The 20,777-nt window shown below is 38.5% G+C and overlaps 1 protein-coding gene across 1 annotated transcript; it reads left to right on the top strand.

Moving 5' to 3' along the window:
* Window positions 1-6,122: 6,122 nt before the first annotated feature.
* Window positions 6,123-17,335, top strand: LOC309806852 (uncharacterized protein; the record flags this gene model as incomplete). The annotated part of the gene is given in 5 exon segments (XM_082625838.1): window positions 6,123-6,689; window positions 12,478-12,651; window positions 16,656-16,688; window positions 16,690-16,710; window positions 16,712-17,335. Coding segments are annotated over 5 exon segments (1,419 nt in total).
* Window positions 17,336-20,777: the final 3,442 nt, after the last annotated feature.

Below are 20,777 nucleotides of genomic sequence, written 5' to 3'. Positions count from 1 at the left end.
AATAACTACCATTAATATGCTGAGGGCTCCAATGTATTCATATACTCGTTCATTTATTCATTCATCTACTTTATCTATGTCATACTATGTATCGTAGTTAAAATAGGTTTGTTCACATAATACCATGTTTACCTTTGTATTAAAATACAACAAAAATATACACTTTTTTGTGAAATTGTTTTCTTGTTTGATTTATGAAATTCTTTCCCTGATGACTTCTTGGAATTGTTTATTTTTGAAAAAAAAGGAATAGATTTGCAACCCATATTGAAGAATGGATGAGGAATTCAAATTATTCGTTCATGTTTTCCATTGGTTATATTTAAAACTGCATATTTCTATGCCACATTATGTGGTTATTCTGGGGATATAGAGGAAAATAAAGCAATTGCAAAAATCTATTCTCTTGGAACTTTCAATTTTGAAGAGAAAGAGACATAAAACATTAATCATGCTTAATGAATTTCAATTTTCTATCATCCTACAGTGAGAGGTAAAAGACAAGGGATTCTTTCACCAGAAGCTTGAATGAGGGATATCAAGAAGGAGGAAAAAGTAGATGTATTCTCTAAGTGCCTGAGAAGTATCTAAAGGCAGACATCCCATTGGTAGATGAATCTGCTGATCTGGAATCTCCAAAAATGTACATTGTTGTTATTAATTTGCAATTGTTTGTTGCAAGTTTGCAAATCAGTGCGTGATAATTGATGTGTTTACTCATGAGTGTAGAATGAGAAGACGACCTAAAGCTTATGAAGATGTTTAACTTTTAAGGCTAAAAGACAAGGAGAGGCTGCAAAGACCACAAGGATGGAGTAGCCAGTGCAGTCAGGAGACAATCAAGGAAGAATGATCTTCAGAAAGTATTGAAGAAGAAAACAAAGGGTTTGAAAATTGAGCAGTACATTTAGGGAAGGATAGGGCTAGACTATCCAGTGGATCTGGAAACACAGATGCCTTTGGTGATTTTAGTAAGATCTGGTTTGGTAGAAAAGTAGACCAGAAACCAGACTGGTGTAGACTGAAGGGTGAATAATGGTAGTGTGGTAAATTTTTTTCTCCCTCTTTTTACCTAGATCAGTCTTGCTAGAGCTCTATAAGATTACTAAACTTTTAAAACAAATTCTTGGTTTATTTTCTTCATAGATTTTCTATTTCCTTGATTTTTGCTATTATCCTTATTGTTTCCTTCTATTTATTTTATGTCTGACTGTTCCTTTCTTAATTTCCTGCCTTCTCTTGGATTAATTGACCTTTTTCATATGATTCTATTTTCTGTTTTATCTCCATTATTGGCTTAATAACTATTCTTTTCTGTTTCAATTTCAGTTTTCTCTATACTGTTTACCATATATTATTTCAAGTTATCAAACTCTACCTTTTGTGGAGCTTTCCATATATTGTAAGAATCTTTAGTATGCTTCATTTGTCACCCTTCTCTCCTAGGCTACTGTGCCGTACCTATTACTACTACATGTGTTTGAACTGCTGGATACATTTTTATTATTTTTGTATTAAACTAACACTTTTTCTTATTTTGTGTAGCTCAAAATTTCTGTCTGGTATCATTTTCTCATTTGAAGAATGTCCTTTAACAATTCTTATAGGACAGGCCTGATTATGATGAATTCTCTCAGCTTCTATTTCCCTGAAAAAGTCTTTATTTTAGCCTCAGTTGGACGGATATATTTTCTGGATTTAAAATTCCAGGTTGTTTTTTTTTCCCCTTCTGCTGTTAAATATGCCTTATAATTGACATCTACCTTGCATAATTTCTGATAAGTTATCCAAAAGTATTCTTATTTTTCTTTCTTTGTAATGTGCTTTTGATACGTAACTGCTTTAAAGTTTTTTCTTTATTACTTGTCAGCAATTTTATAATGTTGTGCTTTGCTGTGGCTGTGCGTGTGTGTGTGTGTGTGTGTGTGTGCTGCTGGGGATTCACTGAGCTTCTTGTATCCATACATTTGTTGTTTTAATCTAATTCAAAAGATTATCTGCCATTATTTCTTCCAATATTTTGGTTGACTCTTTTCATTCTTTTCCTTCTGGCATTCCAAACATCTGAAGCTCTTATCTCATTCCATGCTTCCTTTTGGACAGATTCTACTGTTGTGTCTTTAAGGTTACTGATCTATACTTGAATTCTCATTTCAGTTATTACGTTTTTCATCTCTAAAAGTTCATATTAGTTTTTATTTATATCTTCCATTTCTTTACTTCTCTATACCTCCAGGAAGAGAGTCAAGATAATTGTTGAGCTCAAGGAGATATTTTTCTTGTCTCAGCATCACAGCCAGTTTTCTAGACGTTGATGGTAGTAGGACAGGTTCAAGCCTTCTTACACATCATGAATGGAACTTGAACTGTCCTAATTCTCTTTAACAAATCTAATTTTATGTCAATTCTGTATTCCATCAGGATTTTATTTTCATCTATCATATAGCATAAGAGTTTACACTGATTTCTGCTTAGATTGTCAGGTAATCATTCTGGAAACATTTTATTGAAAGTTAATTCCACCATTTGAACATCAGATACATCCTTTATCCTAAATCTAATTGTTACTGACAATATAACAGTCTTAGTATTTATGTGTTTTAGTAATCTGGCTACCTAATTTTTCCCTTTGTTACATTGCTTTTTCTGTTATTATAAAACACATCTTCTTTTTGTGTAGAGATTGATAGCCAAGACTTCTACTCTATTGCTTCCTTTCTTTCTGATTAAATTAAGATTTGATTTATATGTAGGGCAATGACTTCAGGAAACTCACAAGCTCTTAAGGGATTAATAAGTAGTCAAGTTGCAATGAATATAATAGAGACACTTTCTTCATAAGATGAAAAAATTAAACTGAAAATTTCTCTACCTCAATATCCAAAGTAAAGAGCAAAATTAGGTGAAAGCCAGGAAAAAACACAATAACATTCATCAACAAAATACAGAGAGCAAGAAAGTGTGTAATTTTGGCATGAAAATATATGAGAATTTCAAGATATAAAATGTAAGTAATTATTTATGATGTGATAATAGGATTATGCATCACATCTAGATTCTGTTAGGAATTGAGATGTTTGGTTTTGAGGAATTCATTTAACTTCTCTGACCATCAGTTTTCCCAAATGTAAAGTAGGGTGGAAATATTCCTAGAGTTGTTTTGAGTATTAAACAAACAAGGACATTTAAAAGCATTTAGCAGAGTATCTTCCACGGAGTGAGAGCTTAACAGATGGTGGCTATTATGTTTTCATATAGATCTACATGAGAGTAGTGAAATCTCCTACCCCTCTCTCTGTAAGTGACTGCAAAACACTGACAGTCTAAACAACGTATTTAGGAAGTATCCTGAAGAAATTAGACACACTTAATATCAGGGATAAGTCTGAAGTATATGCAATCAGAAATTGGTGGCCTGTGAATATCTGGTACAGAGATCGGTCTCCAAAGGAAAGTTGAAAAAATTATATATATTTGAATAATATATAGTATATAATGTATGATGGCATGTATTATTGTATAGAACATATTAAAAATATATATGATATTTATTTGCTGATTCTGATACCTGGCACACTTCCCCTTTCCTCCCTACTTTCCTGGATCCCATTCTTTCACTCCCATATCGTAATTGTTTCCTTCTTCCCAGTGAAGAAATGCCCAGTGTGCTCTCCCACTCACTTTGCATTAAACTGTAATGCCCATTCATACAGCTGTTTCCTATTCCCTTGTGGTTTCTCGCTGTCAATTTTACTTGAGTACAAAACCACCAACTGAAAGCAAAAGTTGTGTGAAAGTTCTAGGTTTCTTGGAAACTCCTATATGAGAGGACTTTTTCTTTTCTTTTTCTCATGGTGAATATTTTTGGAAATGAGTGAATGTCCTTGTTACAATGATGTAACAGTAGCTGTAGCAAAAAGGAAATAGAAAGCAGGATCCATTTCATTCTGTGGACTATTAAAATATTTATGGAGGAGTGCCCCCTATTGGCCAATCTGAAGATCTGGCTTCTGTTCTTTGCCAAAGTCTAGTCCTCTAGCAGGAGATTTTTCTTCAGAGCTAAAAACGCTTTTTCTTGGAAAGAACTGTCTCCAATAGTCTAAGAAGCCTGCTTCCTTAGCCTTTAAATATATACATTTTTGATGATGGATCTTTTTTTAAAATTAATTCTTATTGTATTATAGTTGATTTACAAGGTTGCATTAGTTTCTGCTGTACAGAAAAGTGAATCAGTTATACATGTACATATACCCACTCTTTTTTAGAATCTTTTCCCATATAGGTCATTACAGAGCATTGAGTAGAGTTCCCTGTGCTGTACAGTAGGTTCTTATTAGCTATCTATTTTATATATAGTAGCGTGTATATGTCAATCCCAATCTCCCAATTTATCCCTAACCCACCTTCCCCTTGGTAACCGTAAGTTTGTTTTCTACATCTGTGACTCTGTTTCTGTTCTGTAAATAGGTTCATTTGTATCATTTTTTAAGATTCCACATATAAGCAGTAAATATTTTTTTAAATATACTTAAAAAAAAAAAAAGAGTGGTTAGGTTCACAGCCAGGTTGAGCAGAAGGTATAGAGATTTCCCATATATTCCCTGCTCCTATATATGCATAGTCACCCCATCATCAATATTCCTCACCAGATGGAACATTTGTTAACACTGCTTCCAAGAGTGTGAAAATTAGTTCTTGGGGGTGTGAACACATCTTAGACATTACAATGGTTTGGGGAGCTCCAAAGTTCAACCTTGTCTAACAAAAACCTTATTTAGTATTTCTTATCTCTCATTGTCTTGTGAGATACACAAAATGTATGCAAGATCAGGGCTACAAACCTATAGCTAACAGATGGCTGTGATTGGAGGCTTTCTCTTCATCCTTCCCTGCATCTCAGTCATACTGTGAGAGGTGGCCTGTGCATACTTCTTGCTGCCATTGGCTGTCTTGTGGACATTGTTTATGTTTAATCCTCATCACTGCTGAGTGTGATGTGGGCCTTGGGAATGAAATACAAATAGTTTCTATTCCATGATTTAATTCTATTAAAGTTATTCAACACATCAATCATTATGTCTAGTGCTAAAAAGATAAAAAATGTTGACAATATCTTGATGAATATCTAGCAGCTGGTGAAATTAATTATTTTCTCATATGAGGTAAAATTAAAAGTTAAATACCGGGCTTCCCTGGTGGTGCAGTGGTTGAGAGTCTGCCTGCCAATGCAGGGGACATGGGTTCGAGCCCTGGTCTGGGAAGATCCCACATGCCGCGGAGCGGCTGGGCCCGTGAGCCACGATTACTGGGCCTGCGCGGCTGGAGCCCGTGCTCCGCAACAAGAGAGGCCGCAATAATGAGAGGCCCGCGCACCGCGATGAGGAGTGGCCCCCACTTGCCGCAACTAGAGAAAGCCCTCGCACAGAAACGAAGACCCAACACAGCCATAAATAAATAAATAAAATTAAAAAAAAGTTAAATACCAAAATAAATTAAAAAATAATTTAATTTTCAATTGCTCTTAGCAGTTTTAAATAATTTAAAATATTTCATTACATTAAAATTACTATGTATTTTTAGAAACTTAACTTGCATATGTAATTTTCTATATTACAATTTATATAATTAAACAAACTTATAAGTCACTCCGCAAATTTAGTTATAAAGTTGTGTCAATAGCTTTTAAATTTAACTTGTAGCATAACATTTTTATTTAGTCATTCTTAATCCTGCATTGAATAAAAAGAGTAAGCTTTGCACTTTGTTTTCCTATGTACAGAATAGAGATATCCATGGAATACGTAACTACATACACAGGATATACATGTTATCAAAATTTCATGGGGGGGGCAATTAGGAAATAATATCTAAAAAGCCTCTGTGGGTAGGGGAGGAGTCAATAATGGAAAAAAATGGTTGAGAAACACTGCCCTAACCCATTTGGAGAGTGCAAAATGAAAAGTAAAAACAGAAGTAGAAAGTAAGAAAAAACATTCAGAAAATGGAAATGAATATGTCCCTATTTAAGACCCAGGCCTGAAGGAAGGTCTTCAGAGAACCTAGAGAGCAGGGTTCACAGAGTCCCCACCTCAGCCAGGCCGGAAGCATCTGCAAGGTCCCCGATGGCCCCAACTTTGTCTTTACTCCTGGCCCTGGTGCTGCTCAGCTGCAACTCCAGCTGCTCTCTGGGCTGTGACCTGCCTCAGACCCACAGCCTGGCTAACACGAGGGCCCTGATGCTCCTGCAACAAATGAGGAGAATCTCCCCCTTCTTCTGCCTGAAGGACAGAAATGACTTTGGATTCCCCCAGGAGGCGTTTGGAGGCAACCAGTTCCAGAAGGCTCAAGCCATCGCTGTCGTCCATGAGATGATTCAGCAGACCTTCCAGCTCTTCAGCACAGAGGGCTCGGCTGCCGCTTGGGATGAGACCCTCCTGGACAAGTTCTGCACTGCACTTTATCAGCAGCTCACTGACCTGCAAGCCTGTCTGATGCAGGAGGCGGGGTTGGAAGGGACTCCCCTGCTGAAGGAGGACTCCATCCTGGCTGTGAGGAAATACTTCCACAGAATCACTGTCTATCTGCAAGAGAAGAAATACAGCCCTTGTGCCTGGGAGATTGTCAGAGCAGAACTCATGAGATCCTTCTCTTCATCAACAAACTTGCAAGAAAGACTCAGGAGGAAGGAATGACACACACCTGCTTCAACACGGAAATGATTCTCACTAACGAGACCACACTTCCACCTGTGCTGCCATGTCAAAGACTCTCATTTCTACTGTCATCATGCCCTGAATTGAATTAATTTGTCAAGTGTTTTCAGGAATATTAAGCAACATGATGTTCTACTCTACAGGCACTAGTCCCTCATAGATGCCCATGCTGATATATTTATTTATGTACTTAAATATTTATTTATTTTAATATTTATTTATTTAACTATTTATAAGATTTAAATTATTTTTATTTTTATAATATTTTGTGTACCTTTACATTGTGTAATATAATAAAATATGTTCTTTATAATTAGTTTATTTTGTCTTGTTTATTAAATTTTTATTATAGAAAACTTCTTGTATTTGTTTATTCTTTAAAAAGAAACACCAAGGGCTTCCCTGGTGGCGCAGTGGTTGAGAGTCCGCCTGCCGATGCAGGGGACACGGGTTTGTGCCCCGGTCCGGGAAGATCCCACATGCTGCGGAGCGGCTGGGCCCGTGAGCCATGGCCGCTGGGCCTGCGCGGCTGGAGCCTGTGCTCCGCGACGGGAGAGGCCACAACAGTGAGAGGCCCGCGTACCACAAAAAAAAAAAGAAACACCAAGCCTGACTGTGCAACTTGATTAAAGAAATGGATGTCACAATTCATTTACCCATCACATTATATTCAAATTAAAAGTAACAACTGACTTTCTATAAGCCAGGTTGGATGTTGCCCTCAGGATATAAAGGTGAACACAACAAATACAGCTCCTGCCCTCTTGTTTCTTTGACTTTTGAAGGGAAAGAAATCTAAAAATAATAATCATACTTAATGCTATAAAGAGAAGAAGGAAAAACAAATGAATTCCCTCACCAGAAGCAAGAGTGGAGAATGTCAGGAAATAAAAATAAAAGCTGTAGATATCCTCTCTAGTTGACTGGAAGACATTTAAGTGCAAATGTCATTTGTAAGTTGAATATGTGAGTTTATAATTCAAAAGGGATGCTGTAGCTGGAGGTACCTTATCTGGCAAATGAAAGCTGGAATTGGAGGTAGTTGTGTGGGGAGATAGTGAAGAGTGAGAAAAAGACTTAACATTGATTCTGAGGATCTTTCACCTTTAAAGGGAGGGGAGAGAAGAGCCACAAAGGAAACAGAGGTGGAATGGCCATACATTACAAGGACAATAACAGAGAACAGTGATAAGACTGTATTTAAGAAAATAAGGTGCTTAGAAGAAATCAGTGGATTCATGGAAGATGTGGATTGAAACTACACACTACATCAGGATTATAGATGGCATTGGCAACCTTAATGAGATTTGGCTTGGTGGAGTGAATAAGCGGAAACCACAATGGAGTAGGTAGAAGCGTAAATCAGAGAAGTTAGTGACTTTGAGGTAGAGAAGGAAATAGTGTGGGATCTGGTAAATAATGTCGGTTAGTTTTTCTGTGCATAGTTTTCCTTTTTACGTAGTATATCTTTTTTCTAAATGATTTTATGTAATCGATGTACTGGCAAATCATATTAATGTGTTTAATGTATTTATTTTAAATCATGACTTAATTACTTAACAATGATAATTTATCTAAGTTAATACTACTTTGTATATCAGTAAGCTGCTCATCATTTAAAAAAATTCATTAGGCAGGAATAGATAACTAATTCAATCCCTCATCAAAAATCTAATTACTACTGATAATGTAATGTTTCCTGGAATTATTGGCTTTATTAGTTATATTACTTAACTTTCATCATTGTGACACTGGTTACTACAGCAACTTTACACACATTTCACTTTTATATTAGAGCTAGATATGAAAAGAATTCTTTTATATTACTACTTGGTAATTTTTCCTAGTTTTATGAATATCACAATCTTCTGTGGATTCCAAAATAACAAAGATTATACTGAACATGAAGACTGACAGACTTCCTTCAAAAAAGGAAAGTGGGAAACAGGATCAGGCAACCTCTTTCTCAATACTTAAGGTAAAGGAAAAAAAATAGTCAAAACCATCTGAAAGTATAACATGAACCATGGAAATCCATAGAGCAAGAGAGTGTTGTGTATAATTCAGGAGTAAAAACGGATTTAACAATGATAACAGAAATCCAGAATACAAAGCACAAAACATTACCCATAACTCACAATAAAAAATTTTTCATTGAAATTCCATTCTGCTTGTACACGTGTTATGTTGCAAAACCCACTTAATCTAAGCCTCAGTTTTTCCATAAATAAAATGGGTTCAAAATATTTATAGATTTTTAATGAATACTAAATGAACTCATGCGTTTTAAAGCATTTAGCATCATATATTAGAGTAGGAATTAAAATATACTAGGTATTTTCCTGTTTTCCTTCAGACAGTTGTATATGAGAATATTATATGTCTCTTTCTATAAAATTCTCAGGAACTGTGACCTACTTTTCAGTAACTGACCTCCAAAGGAGGCAGCCTAAAAAAACAGAATTCTGTCATGAATTTTAGAGAAGGTTGAAAAATTGTCATTTCATTCCTCATTTCAAAGAAGTGTCTTGTTTACATTCAGAGATGAAATGGTGGCTTGTATTGATATCTGAGAGACAGGAATAAATATTTAGATAAAGGGCAGAAGAACATGCTATCTATTTAATGGTTCTGGCACCTGGCACATTCCCTCCCTCTCAGCATTCCAGGATACACTCCCATATCACAATATTTCCTTCCCCTCCAAGGTAGAAATTCCCACGCCATCCTTCTTATTCACTTTTTAACTCTTCACCATTCACACAACTCCCTTCTGCTGTTTTTTCAGCTTAATGGTTTTCCTAACAAGCAGAACAACACAAGTAGAAAGCAAAAGTTAAATAAAACTTCTAGGTTTTGCAGAAACATCTGCAAGAGAGGCTTTCCTTAATTTCAGCTGAGTATGATGTAAGAGTAGCTGTAGCTAAAAGGGAACAAAGCAGGATCCAGCTTATGGGTGGGAAGATGAAACTCCTCTCAGGGAAGACAGCCCTCAGATGGCTAAGTGCAACAAGAGCAGCGACCAAGACTGGAGGACAGGCCTCTGATCTATGCAGAAATCCTACCACTTCCTGGGGATGTCCCTTCATGCTACAGAAAGACTTCCTCTTGGCACCAATTAATTCTAATGCTGTCATAAACTTGTTTCTTTACTCTTTGTTACAAAGAGAAAGAGTCTCCAGAGTCTCTGGCTTCAGGCAGGGCATGGACTCTTTGGGATCAGGCAAAGGGACAAAGATGTGCTCCCTGCCTACAGCCCACTATGCAGATCAGAGCCTCCCTTTGAATTAACTCCTTCCACGTACAACAAAACAGGCAGAGCTGCCAATCTGGACATGGAATTCAATGATAACCAGGAAAACCTCAGGTTTATAATGCATTAAACAACTATCAACAATAAAATTTTAGTTTCACAGATTTATTCCAAATATGAGACTTCAACTATTATTAAATAGAAAACTATTCTCATTGCCACTTTGAATAACAATCTTGGCATCTATTGTACTCAGTAGTAAAAATTCTGCCTAGGTAGCAAAAGAGAGAAGCTAAGAAGTGTGAATGAATAGTATCTGAGAGCTTAGTGACTTTTTTTTAATTCAAATGTATCAATTTTGGTATAAGTTGAGAGGAATTTCTGTAATCAATATTTTCACTGAGGTATTTCACTGGGGAGTATGTGTGAATTGCTAAGGTAGCAGGGAGGGCCTGCAACTGTGTGTGTGTCTCCACACATTTTCATACATACCACAGTTACTTACAGGCATAGCTCAGAGTATTGTAGGTACAGTTCCAGACCACCACAATAAATCTAGACCTCAATTAGCAAAACTAGAATTTAACATCCACTGAAACATATATTTTTCTCTCTAAAATTACCCTCATCTCCACTAAACACAGCCAAATCAAGACTAATTTGTCTGCAAAACAAGTCTGGTCAATTGATCATATAGGCTCCTCCAAACTGGCTGAGGTAGAACTCCTCAGAAGGAGTCTCAGACTGAATTCCCAACAGGCTTCTCAAGGCCAGGAAAGTCATGCCCAAGGCCTGCCATCAGGCTCTGCCTCAGTGGATTTCTTAGTCCCCAAAATATTGAGATTCTTGCACATGCCAGGAGACAGTCTTTCCCATTCACTTGATAGGTCTGCTCAGAACCCAAGAGTCTCCAATTTCTGGAGGGACCAGGCAGAGAGAAAAGAAAAATGTTTTAATTCTACCCATAGGTGTAGTTTACCAAAATTGCTGTAAATCATAACCAACTTGAGGGGAAGGGCTTCCCTCTATCTGGAAAACACAGATAAATCCCAGTAACTTTCCAGACAAAACCCATAAAAATCATAACCATATTCACCAGTTCACTCAGTAACCAATCTTTTTGTTTCCTTTATATGAAGCCATCAGGTTTTCCATTAGGATACCTTAATTTCTTACCTTGTTCAGCGGTATAATCTGACATTTATCAGAGACCTGTTATTGTCAAAAGGTCCTTCCTACGAATCTTCTTGAAGATGAAGCACTTTTGCAAACGCATCAGAGTACAACAAACACTGTCTATAAATGACAGAAGACTTAAAAAGCCATGGTTAAGTACCTGATTACAAAGTAATCCATAAAGAAACTTGGTTACAATAACTAGAATTATAACCGATTATAATCTTAACCCTTAAAAACCTTAATCTCTGGCAAAAACCAAGAAGCAAGTAATTGTGCATTTCCTGATTAGAAACTTACACTTTAGTCTTTCTCTCCTAAGAAGGCAAGGGTAGGTAATCTTAGGCCTGCCCAGCAATTAATGTTTCAATATTTTATCCTATTTGAAATGACCCAGATAGTCAATGAATTCTCTTCATTTAACTTCGTTTAGTTTCAAGTTACCAAAGTCTGGAGAGACTATTTTAGATAGACATTCCCCAAACATAATTTATTTCTACAGAGTTTACCTAAAAGCACTTCTTTCTCCTTTACTCTTAGAGATCACATAAGATTAAGTTCCAGAGAGCCCAGGTACATCATTTACATCTCAAAGGCATAAGAGAAATACCAATTCCTTCTAGAAAGCTGGCTTAACCAATTACAAAAGACTCACTTTGATACAACAGCAGAGCCATTAGAGACCACTGTTCTCCATATCTCTTGGCAGCCCCAGTTAACCAAGGACAGCCACCACAAACTAGTAGACAGCCACCACACGATTACCCCTGCAACTTTTGGGCCCCGCATGCTAGTGGACAGCCTCTGCAACTTTCCAGTACCCTTCCTGTATTTTCCAACATCTCTGTGCTCATGGCAGTTTCCTCGGGCTCCTGGCTGCTCCGCCAATTGTTGGGCTGCACCTCACAGGCCTACAAGTCCTGTGCTTGCCCAGCTTCAAGATTTCTTCAATCTTGAGTCAGCAACAGAGACATCAATGGTTTAATGGACAGGGGAGCTTACACGTCTGAAGCAAGGTCCTGGAGTGACACCCCACCGTGTGCGGTGCGCAGTGGGCCAGACTTGGTGGCAGTCTTCGATCCTGCGGGGAGAAGGTGTTGCAGGAAGGGGGACCCCTTCCAGGGCCTGAGAGTGGGCTCTTGTCTAACACTTGTAAGTGAATTGTCCAAGGAGACACACGTGCTGACAAAGCAGAGACTTTATTGGGGAGGGGTGCTTGGAAGGAGAGAAGCAGGGTAAGGGAACCCAGGAGAACTGCCACGTGCCTCACAGTATCAGGTTTTATGGTAACAGGGTTAGTTTCCGGGTTGTCTCTGAGCAATCATTCTGACTCAGGGTCCTTCCTGGTGGCGCACCCATCGTTCAGCCCAGATGGATTCCAGTAAGAAGGATTCTGGGAGGTCGGTAGGACATATCGACTGGCGTTTCCTCGCTCTTTTTGACCTTTCCAGAAATCTTCTGGTTGGTGGTAGCTTGTTAGTTCCACATTCCTTACCAGAACCTGCTGTTGTAAGATAACTCATGCAAGTGGCTACTATCTCGCCTGGCCAGGGTGGATAGTTTTGGTCAGTGGTTCCCCTAACAAAGGGGAGATTGCCAGTTCTAGGGGAATTGACATCAGGTGGGCTCATTAGTTACCAGGGAAACCAGTAGAGGGGCACGCCCCTCACCACCCTTTGATAAGATAACTAACTAGCTGGGGCCTGGTGCAAGTACATAAGAAGGTCAGTCATGTGCATAGGGTGTAGGTGAAGAAGCAGGCACTGGTGGGGCAGGGGATATACAGAGAGCAAGAGAGCAGCCATCTTGAGTGGCCTGACCACACATACATACATATGTTAATTTAAAAAATATTTTATTGCTATAAACTACTAATGGTCATCTGGGCCTTCAGCAAGGCGGAATTTTTTTGCCAGTGAAGGTTTGAACAATCCTGAAAATTAAGGTGATGTGACACAGAGACATGGAGTATGCAAAAGCTGTTAGAAAATGGCACCGATAGACTTGCTTGACGTAGGGTTGTCATAAACCTTCAATTAGTAAAAAGTGCAATTATCTGTGAAGTGCGATAAAGCAAAGTATGCCTGTACTTCCTCGCCAATGTAGAAATTCGCAGTATGCTCCCCTCATTCACTCCTCCTTCACCTACACCAGCCATTCATACAGCTGTTTCCTGTTCCTTTGTGGTTCTGGCCACCAATTTCCCCTTAAGAGTACAAAGCCACAAATTAAAAGCAAAAGTTGAGTGAAAGTTCCTGGACTTTCCAGAAACTCCTATATAAGAGGTTATTGTTTTTCTTCTGATGAATATTTTTGGGAATGAGGGGATGTCCTTGTTACAATATTGTAACAGTAGCTGTAGCAAAAATGAACTGGAAAGCAGGATCCATTTTACTCTGGAGGCTATTAAAACACTTATGGACGAACAGTGCCACTTACTGACCAAGATGGACTAGGACATTGACCAAGTCTGCAGAGCAGGATTCTTTCTGTTCTAGGCAGAAGTCTGTCTTCTTCCACTAGCATTTTCTTCAGAGCTAAAAGAGGATCTTTTCTGGAAAGAACTGACACCAATAACTTGGCTAAGCCCGCTTCCTTAGCTTTGCATCTTAGAGAGGGAAAATACTCCCAGCTTCAGGCAGGACATGTCTTTGGGCTAAGGCAGCTGTGTGGAGAGAAGGGTCAGAATGTGTTCCTTGCCTCCAGGCTGCTCAGCTGGCCAAGCCTCCTGAATCATTATTCGCTTTACATACTGTAGGACTCTTGGAGGCTTAGAGCCTGCCATTCTGGGTGTGGAAATGCAAGGGGAATCAGAGGAAATAGCTCCTGTTTGAAGGTGCATTAACTCTTTCTTAAGAGTATGTTGTCAGTTTTTCAAATCCATTCCCAGTATGAGATCATGTTGCTTGACTCTACGGTTGGGAGAAAATTCTCAATGTCCCTTTGAGTAATGACTGCACTTGCATCCCTTCCACATTGACTCAGTAGTAAGAGTGAACACAGACATACATAAAGGAATTTCAGAGAATACAATTGTTGTCAACTGACAGCCTGGGGTATGTCTATTTGGGTAGAATTGAGAACTATTAAGGTAATCCAATATTGTAATTGGCGAAGTTAACCAGGAAGTGTGCATGCGTGCATGCATGTGTGTGTATGTGTGTGTGTGAGAATTGCTCAGGTAGCAGGGAAGGGCTTCAATTTACCCTAGATCTCTCAAATCTCTGCCTTAGGTTACAGACTTCGTAACCAATTGACCGATGAGAGGGCTCTCTAATTTACATGTTAAATAATTTTTGTCCTTTGTCTTTCTATCTTCCTTCACCACTTTGGGAGCCCATTTCAGGGCAGGACAACATGGACATTTTTTGGACTCACCTGGCTCTGTCTTTGTGGCTGCTTAACATCTTTCAAATACGATGATTCCTTCTATTCTTTGGTTGATGCTTTTTTTAGGTTTAACTTACACTTTGCCATTTTGTCAGCAGAAACGTCACTTCTCTTTTTTCACTTTCATGACATTCAGAATTATCTTTGTTTTATTTTTGCCCACAAACAGCTCTCAAGTTTTGCTTTCTAGGAAAGTTGAAATGAGAAACAAAAAATCTCAAGTCTTGAAAATCATAGAAAATAAGGTGAAACCCCTTTGCCATTCTTTTACTTCCCATTTTATTAACCTCAGGATGAAATGGAAAGTAACTATGGCCAGTAAATCACTATGTAAAAAATAAGTTCCTAAATTTTCTTGGTTGTTATTTAAATTTAAAACAAAACATCGTGAATAAGTAAAGGAAACCAGGCTATTTCTCTCTGACATAATCTGGGCGTCACTGCTCTGTGTTCTGAGCACAAGGCAGAGATGGACAAACAAATAAGCCCAGTAGAAATATGTAGACTGAATGAACAACTGAAGGTTGCTAGTTTCTGTGACATAAACTTCTAATGAGAGACAGCATCATCACTGAATTCCCTATAGCCAACTCAGAAATTCTGAGCGTAACAAAAGTTCAACAGTTTAAAAGAGTTGAACAATGAAAGCTGTACTGGCAAAATAAAAATTGTCTACTAAAGGTGAAAAAATTGCAATTGAATAATTCCTCCACCTACTTAGACAAAACAAACTTTTGCTCTCAGCATCTGCTGATACTTTTGATACCTGGGGACACAGGTAAGGAGAGGAGGAGGTCCCCACTGAGAACGAGGGTCCTTCACACGAACACTCCAGGGGCAAGGGTGCGGGTCCTGGAAGATGAATTATTTTGCAAACAAAGAAACAAGCCCCTCCACAGTAGAATTCTGAACTCCTCGGGATGTGGTGAGCCTGCCCTCAGGGAGTGAGCCCCAGAGAGTTTGGGTTGAGGACACTCTGTCATTCCAGGAAAGTGCTACTAGATGTGATAACTACCTTGTGAGTGAGGCGGTGCTGGAAAATTCAATTAATTATCTTAGAATTAGAATCTGCATACCTACATTCACCAGAAAAGAACCAGGATTCCTGCTGAGGGTATTGGCACAGCCTGTGGAGCACTATAGGTCTCCTGTAAGAAAATGGTGGAAAGAAAGGGCGATGTCTAGTATATTAGTCCTGACCTTGTGGCCCCAGTGAAGAATAACCTCGGGAACTTGGATGAATGCATTCTAGGAAGAAGAGAAACACCTGAGAAGCTCGTTCACTAGTAATCACAAGCCTCTGCTCTGAATAAAACAGAAAACAAAACCAGTCTTTGGTTCTAAACAGCTTATTTACCATGCATGGTCTGGTAATTACTTAACAAAATACAGAAATCTATAGGGGTGAGGGACCCCAACTTCCTATGTATAAAGTAAGGATGGTAAAAATGTAGTCCAGAGTCAAGGACAAATTTTGTTCCTAATACAGAGAAAAGCAATATTTATACATACTGAAATGTGTACAGGGACTTCCCTGGTGATACAGTGGTTAAGAACCCACCTGCCAATGCAGGGGACACGGGTTCGAGCCCTGGTCCGGGAAGATCCCACATTCCGCGGAGCAACTAAGCCCGTGAGCCACAACTACTGAGCCAGCATCCCACAACTACTGAAGCCCACAGGCCTAGAGCCCGTGCTCTGCAACAAGAGAAGCTACCGCAGTGAGAAGCCCATGTACTGCAACGAAGAGTAGCCCCCCTTGCTACAACTAGAGAAAGCCCATGTGCAGCAATGAAGACCCAATGCAGCCAAAAATAAATAAATAAATAAATTTTACAAAGAAAAAATAATAAAATAAAATAAAATGTGTACATAATTATGTGCATGACTCTTTACATACCTACATATACTTCAGCCTTTAATTAGTTTCTCATTTAATTGATATCCTTTTGGATTGACACATCCAAAGTTTACTGGGAAACTTAAACTTCTATTATAAATTAAGAGTTTAGATTGATTACATCTTCTTAGGTCAAAAGAAAATATCTAAATGAAAACACAAATTGGAAGTGAAAGTAGAGAGAAATTTTCAGAAAATGGAAACTGTCTTCCTTATTTAAAAGCCATACTTAGAAAAGATGTTATCAGAGAACCTACCCACAAGGTTCCCCCAGACACCCGTCTCAGCCAGGCCAGCAGCAGCCTCATTTGCCCCATGGCCTTCGTGCTCTCTCTACTGACCGCCCTGGTGATGTTCAGCTATGGCCCTGATAGATCTCTGGGCTGTGACCTGTCTCAGAACCACGTGTGGATTACCAGGAAGAACTTCATGCTTCTGGGCCAAATGAGGAGAATCTCCCCTCGCTTCTGTCTGAAGGACAGAAAAGACTTCGGTTTCCCCCAGGACATGGTGGATGGCAGCCAGCTCCCGAAGGCCCAGGCCACCTCTGTCCTCCACGAGATGCTCCAGCAGATCTTCCGCCTCTTCCACACAGAGTGCTCCTCTGCTGCCTGGGACATCTCCCTCCTGGACAAACTCCGCACTGGACTCCATCAGCAGCTGGAGGACCTGGACACCTGCTTGGTGCAGGCGATGGGAGATGAAGAATCTGCCCTGGGAGTAACGGGCCCTACACTGGCTGTGAAGAGGTACTTCCAGGGAATCCATCTCTACCTGGAAGAGAAGAAATACAGTGACTGTGCCTGGGAAATTGTCAGAGTGGAAATCATGAGATCCCTGTCTTCATTAACCAACTTGCAAGAAAGGTTAAGAATTATGAATGGAGACCTGGGATCACCTTGAAATTATTCTCATTGACTAAGATGCCACATCACCCTTGCACATTCATCTTTGGTCATTTCAAAAGACTTATTTCTGCTTTAGCCACAAAATTTATTGCATTAATTCAGCCATTACTTGTCAGTAGTAATGAGCAAGTATATATAAAAGTATTCAGCTACAGGGTCATCAGTCCCTAAGCGATGACTGCCCTGATGTTATTTATTTATTGTTTGTTTGTTTATTTATTTATGTATTCCTTCTTGCATCTCTCATATTTATGTTTAGAAATTATTTATAAAATTACATTTCATCTGTACATTGTATTAAAATTTTTAAAACATGTTTTTCATTTCATGTTATTAAGTTTGCACTGTTTTATTTATTAAATTCTTAACAAAGAAAATTTGAGTTTGTTTACTCTAAATTCAAACCCTCATTTGGTAAATGATATTGAAGAATGGATGGTAACATTTATTTACTCATTCATTCCATTCAGATTATACATATAAATTGAGTACCTAAATGACAGATAGTGTAATTGCTATCAAGAAATACAAGTGAATAAAGCACATGCAGTTTTTACTGTGTTGAAACTCAGTCTTACAGGGAAGAGGACATAAAACTGTATTATTGTTTATTTTATTTCAAGTATATTAAACACTGCAAAGAGAAGTAAAGGAAAATAATTTTCTCACACTGGAAGTTTTAGGTACAAATGATGCTGGAAAGGAAAAATAATATTATATAGTATATCCTTTCTGGAAGACATATAAGTGCAGAGTCTTATTGACAGCTGGAAATATGGGTCTTGAATAAAAAAAATGCCAAGGGGGAGGTATTAATTTGAAATTATTGTGTATCCTGTAATGAGAGCATGGGGATGGATATGGTCACTTATAAATAGAACGGACAATGAGAAGAGGACCTAAACCTAATCCTGCAGACCCTCAGCATTAAAGGTTGAACAGAGGAGGGTCTGCAACAGGCACTAAGGCAGAGTGGCAGTGCAGTTAGAAGGACACAAGGATGAACAGGGGAGAGAAAACTGAAGGGAAGAAGTGTGTTTAAAAGAAGGAGGGGTGCTTGTAGGGCAGGTGAGGACTGAACTATCCCAGCGGACCTGTAAACAAAGGCTACTGTGACCTTAGCAGGATCTGGTTTAGTAGAATTAATGAGACAGAAACTCGATGGGAGTAGGTTGAAAAGCAAACACAAGAAAGAGAATTAGGGGCATTGTGTATAGACAATTACCTTCACAATTTTGTTTGTGAAGTGGAGAAGTGAAATAAGATGGTATGTGGAGGAGACTGTGGCTTAACATGCCCATGCACATTTTTCTTCATGTTTTTTGAGAATCATTTTCAAAGAATGGGTGAATTGCCACAAAACAGAAGAACATTTTTAATATCTAACTTATTTGATTTAAACAATTGCTTAGTTAGATATTTAATACATTGCTTATTTGGCTAAAAATTAATTTAGCATTGTTTTAATTCATATCACTTTGTAGTGAATTTCAATGGTAACTCATTTGCTTGCTAATTTAATTTCTTTTTTCAATCAAGTTTTACAATCAAGCTTCATTTTCTTTTATCTGCCACTTCCTTTAATTTTATATTGGTAATTTACATTATTTATAATTTTATATCTCTAATCATTGACACATACATTTTCTATAAATTATAGCCATATTCTTTTGATGGACACTTGTTTTTAATTTTTCCTGTGTACAAAGACCTGGACAGTTCCTTGTATATTTCTCCAAGTGCTGTTTAGGACATAGAACCAAGGCTCTCCCTAGTCACATTCATTCCTCTTTAGAGTTTACATGTATTCAGTGGCCTTTCTTGTCCACCTGTTTTTACATTAAATTCAGTATTTCATTAGCAGTTTTTTTCCTTTTTTGATCTATGATATGAGAATCTAAATTGCTTTCTGTTAGAGTGCAAAGCAATTTTTCTAGAACATTTTATTGAGATATTATTTCTTTCCTTATTAACAAGAGGTACATCTTTAGCATAAATCTAATTAATTCTGATAATACAACTATTTTTGAGATTTTCTTTGCTTTATTAATATGATTACTGAACTTTACTCATTGCTACACTTGTTTTACTACAGCTACTTTAAAACTCATTTAATACTTCTGGTTGAGGTAGCAAACCAAGGTCAAGAATTCCTTTCGGCTTTTAAATATTATTGCTTGCATTATTTCCTGACTAGTTTTAGAATTGTTCTAAGGTTAAGAGCATTGGCTTAATGATAATCACAAACATTTGTGGATCCCCAAATGGCTAATTATAACAAAGAAGAGATATCCAATAAAAATGAATGAAAGAAATGGTATCAGAGAGTCTTTCTCCCAAAACTTAAGGCTAAGAACAATTACTAAGTAATATATGGGAAAAGTTATAACATTAGCCAGGAAAAAAAGAACAAAGAGCAAGAGAGAGTTTAAGGATTGAATAAATTCAAATTTAAGAAATGATGACAGAAATCCATAGTATGAGACTTAAGGAGTCATACATACCTCACAATATAGGATGTAGTGTTGACCCACCCATTTGGCCAGTTGGTATACATATATACGTATAATTTTTACTTTTTGTTCATTTTGTTACATTGTTATATTTAATGTGAAAAACTTGTCCTAGCTAGTTCTGTACTATCACCTTGCCCTGAAATCTCTTGCAGTTATATCCTGTTTAATATTCAGAAGTTATTAACTTGTATGTTCCAAATTATTGGAGAAACAAGAAGCTGGGTTGGCAAAGCAGAGCTAGGGATGACTGAGCTGCTGCCAGCACTGCGCTCCCAGCCAACCGTGCACAGGTACTGCCCAGGCTCTGGATTTTAGCAGCTCAAGACACATGTGGTCAACTGGGGAAAGGATGAGGGAAGACAGGGTTGCAGCTATGGTGGCCATGAGCTCCTGCAGGGGATCATAGTGCATTGTCAGTGAGAGGTAGCTGAGATTTGCTGGCTGCTGGCGTGAGAGTAGGAACATGGCCACGACTCAACCCTCTCCATCTGCCAAGCCCTCCTCTGCAGAGGTCAAGGTGCTCCTGATATCCAGCAATGCACAGAAATGCAGTAAATAGGGGTAGGTGCAAGCACCAACACTGCCCACATGTCTACATGAAACAAGCTGGTCAAGAACCCAGGAGCTCATTGCCTCAATGTTTAGGTGCGTTTAAGTTCTGATTCCACTAGAAGAATAATGCACCAGTCATGTAATGCTCAGTTGCTCAATAAACAAAGCATCAAGGACTATGAAATACTTGTAGGAGCCAGCAGCCCCTCAAGAATTTGAACCGCCACTCCCCGCCCCACCACCAGCTGCCCTGGGACCAGGCCCCACCTACCAGTGGGCCGGCAGCCACCACACAAGGCAGGGCCTGGCAGCCAACTGGGCCAGGGGCCAGCCACCTACCAGTGTGCCCACAGTAGTCAGCCTCACCAA

The sequence above is a fragment of the Mesoplodon mirus genome (genome assembly GCF_964341445.2).
Source record: "Mesoplodon mirus genome assembly, chromosome: 1".
Lineage (NCBI taxonomy): Eukaryota > Metazoa > Chordata > Mammalia > Artiodactyla > Ziphiidae > Mesoplodon > Mesoplodon mirus.
This window is presented reverse-complemented; position numbering and strand designations above follow the sequence as displayed.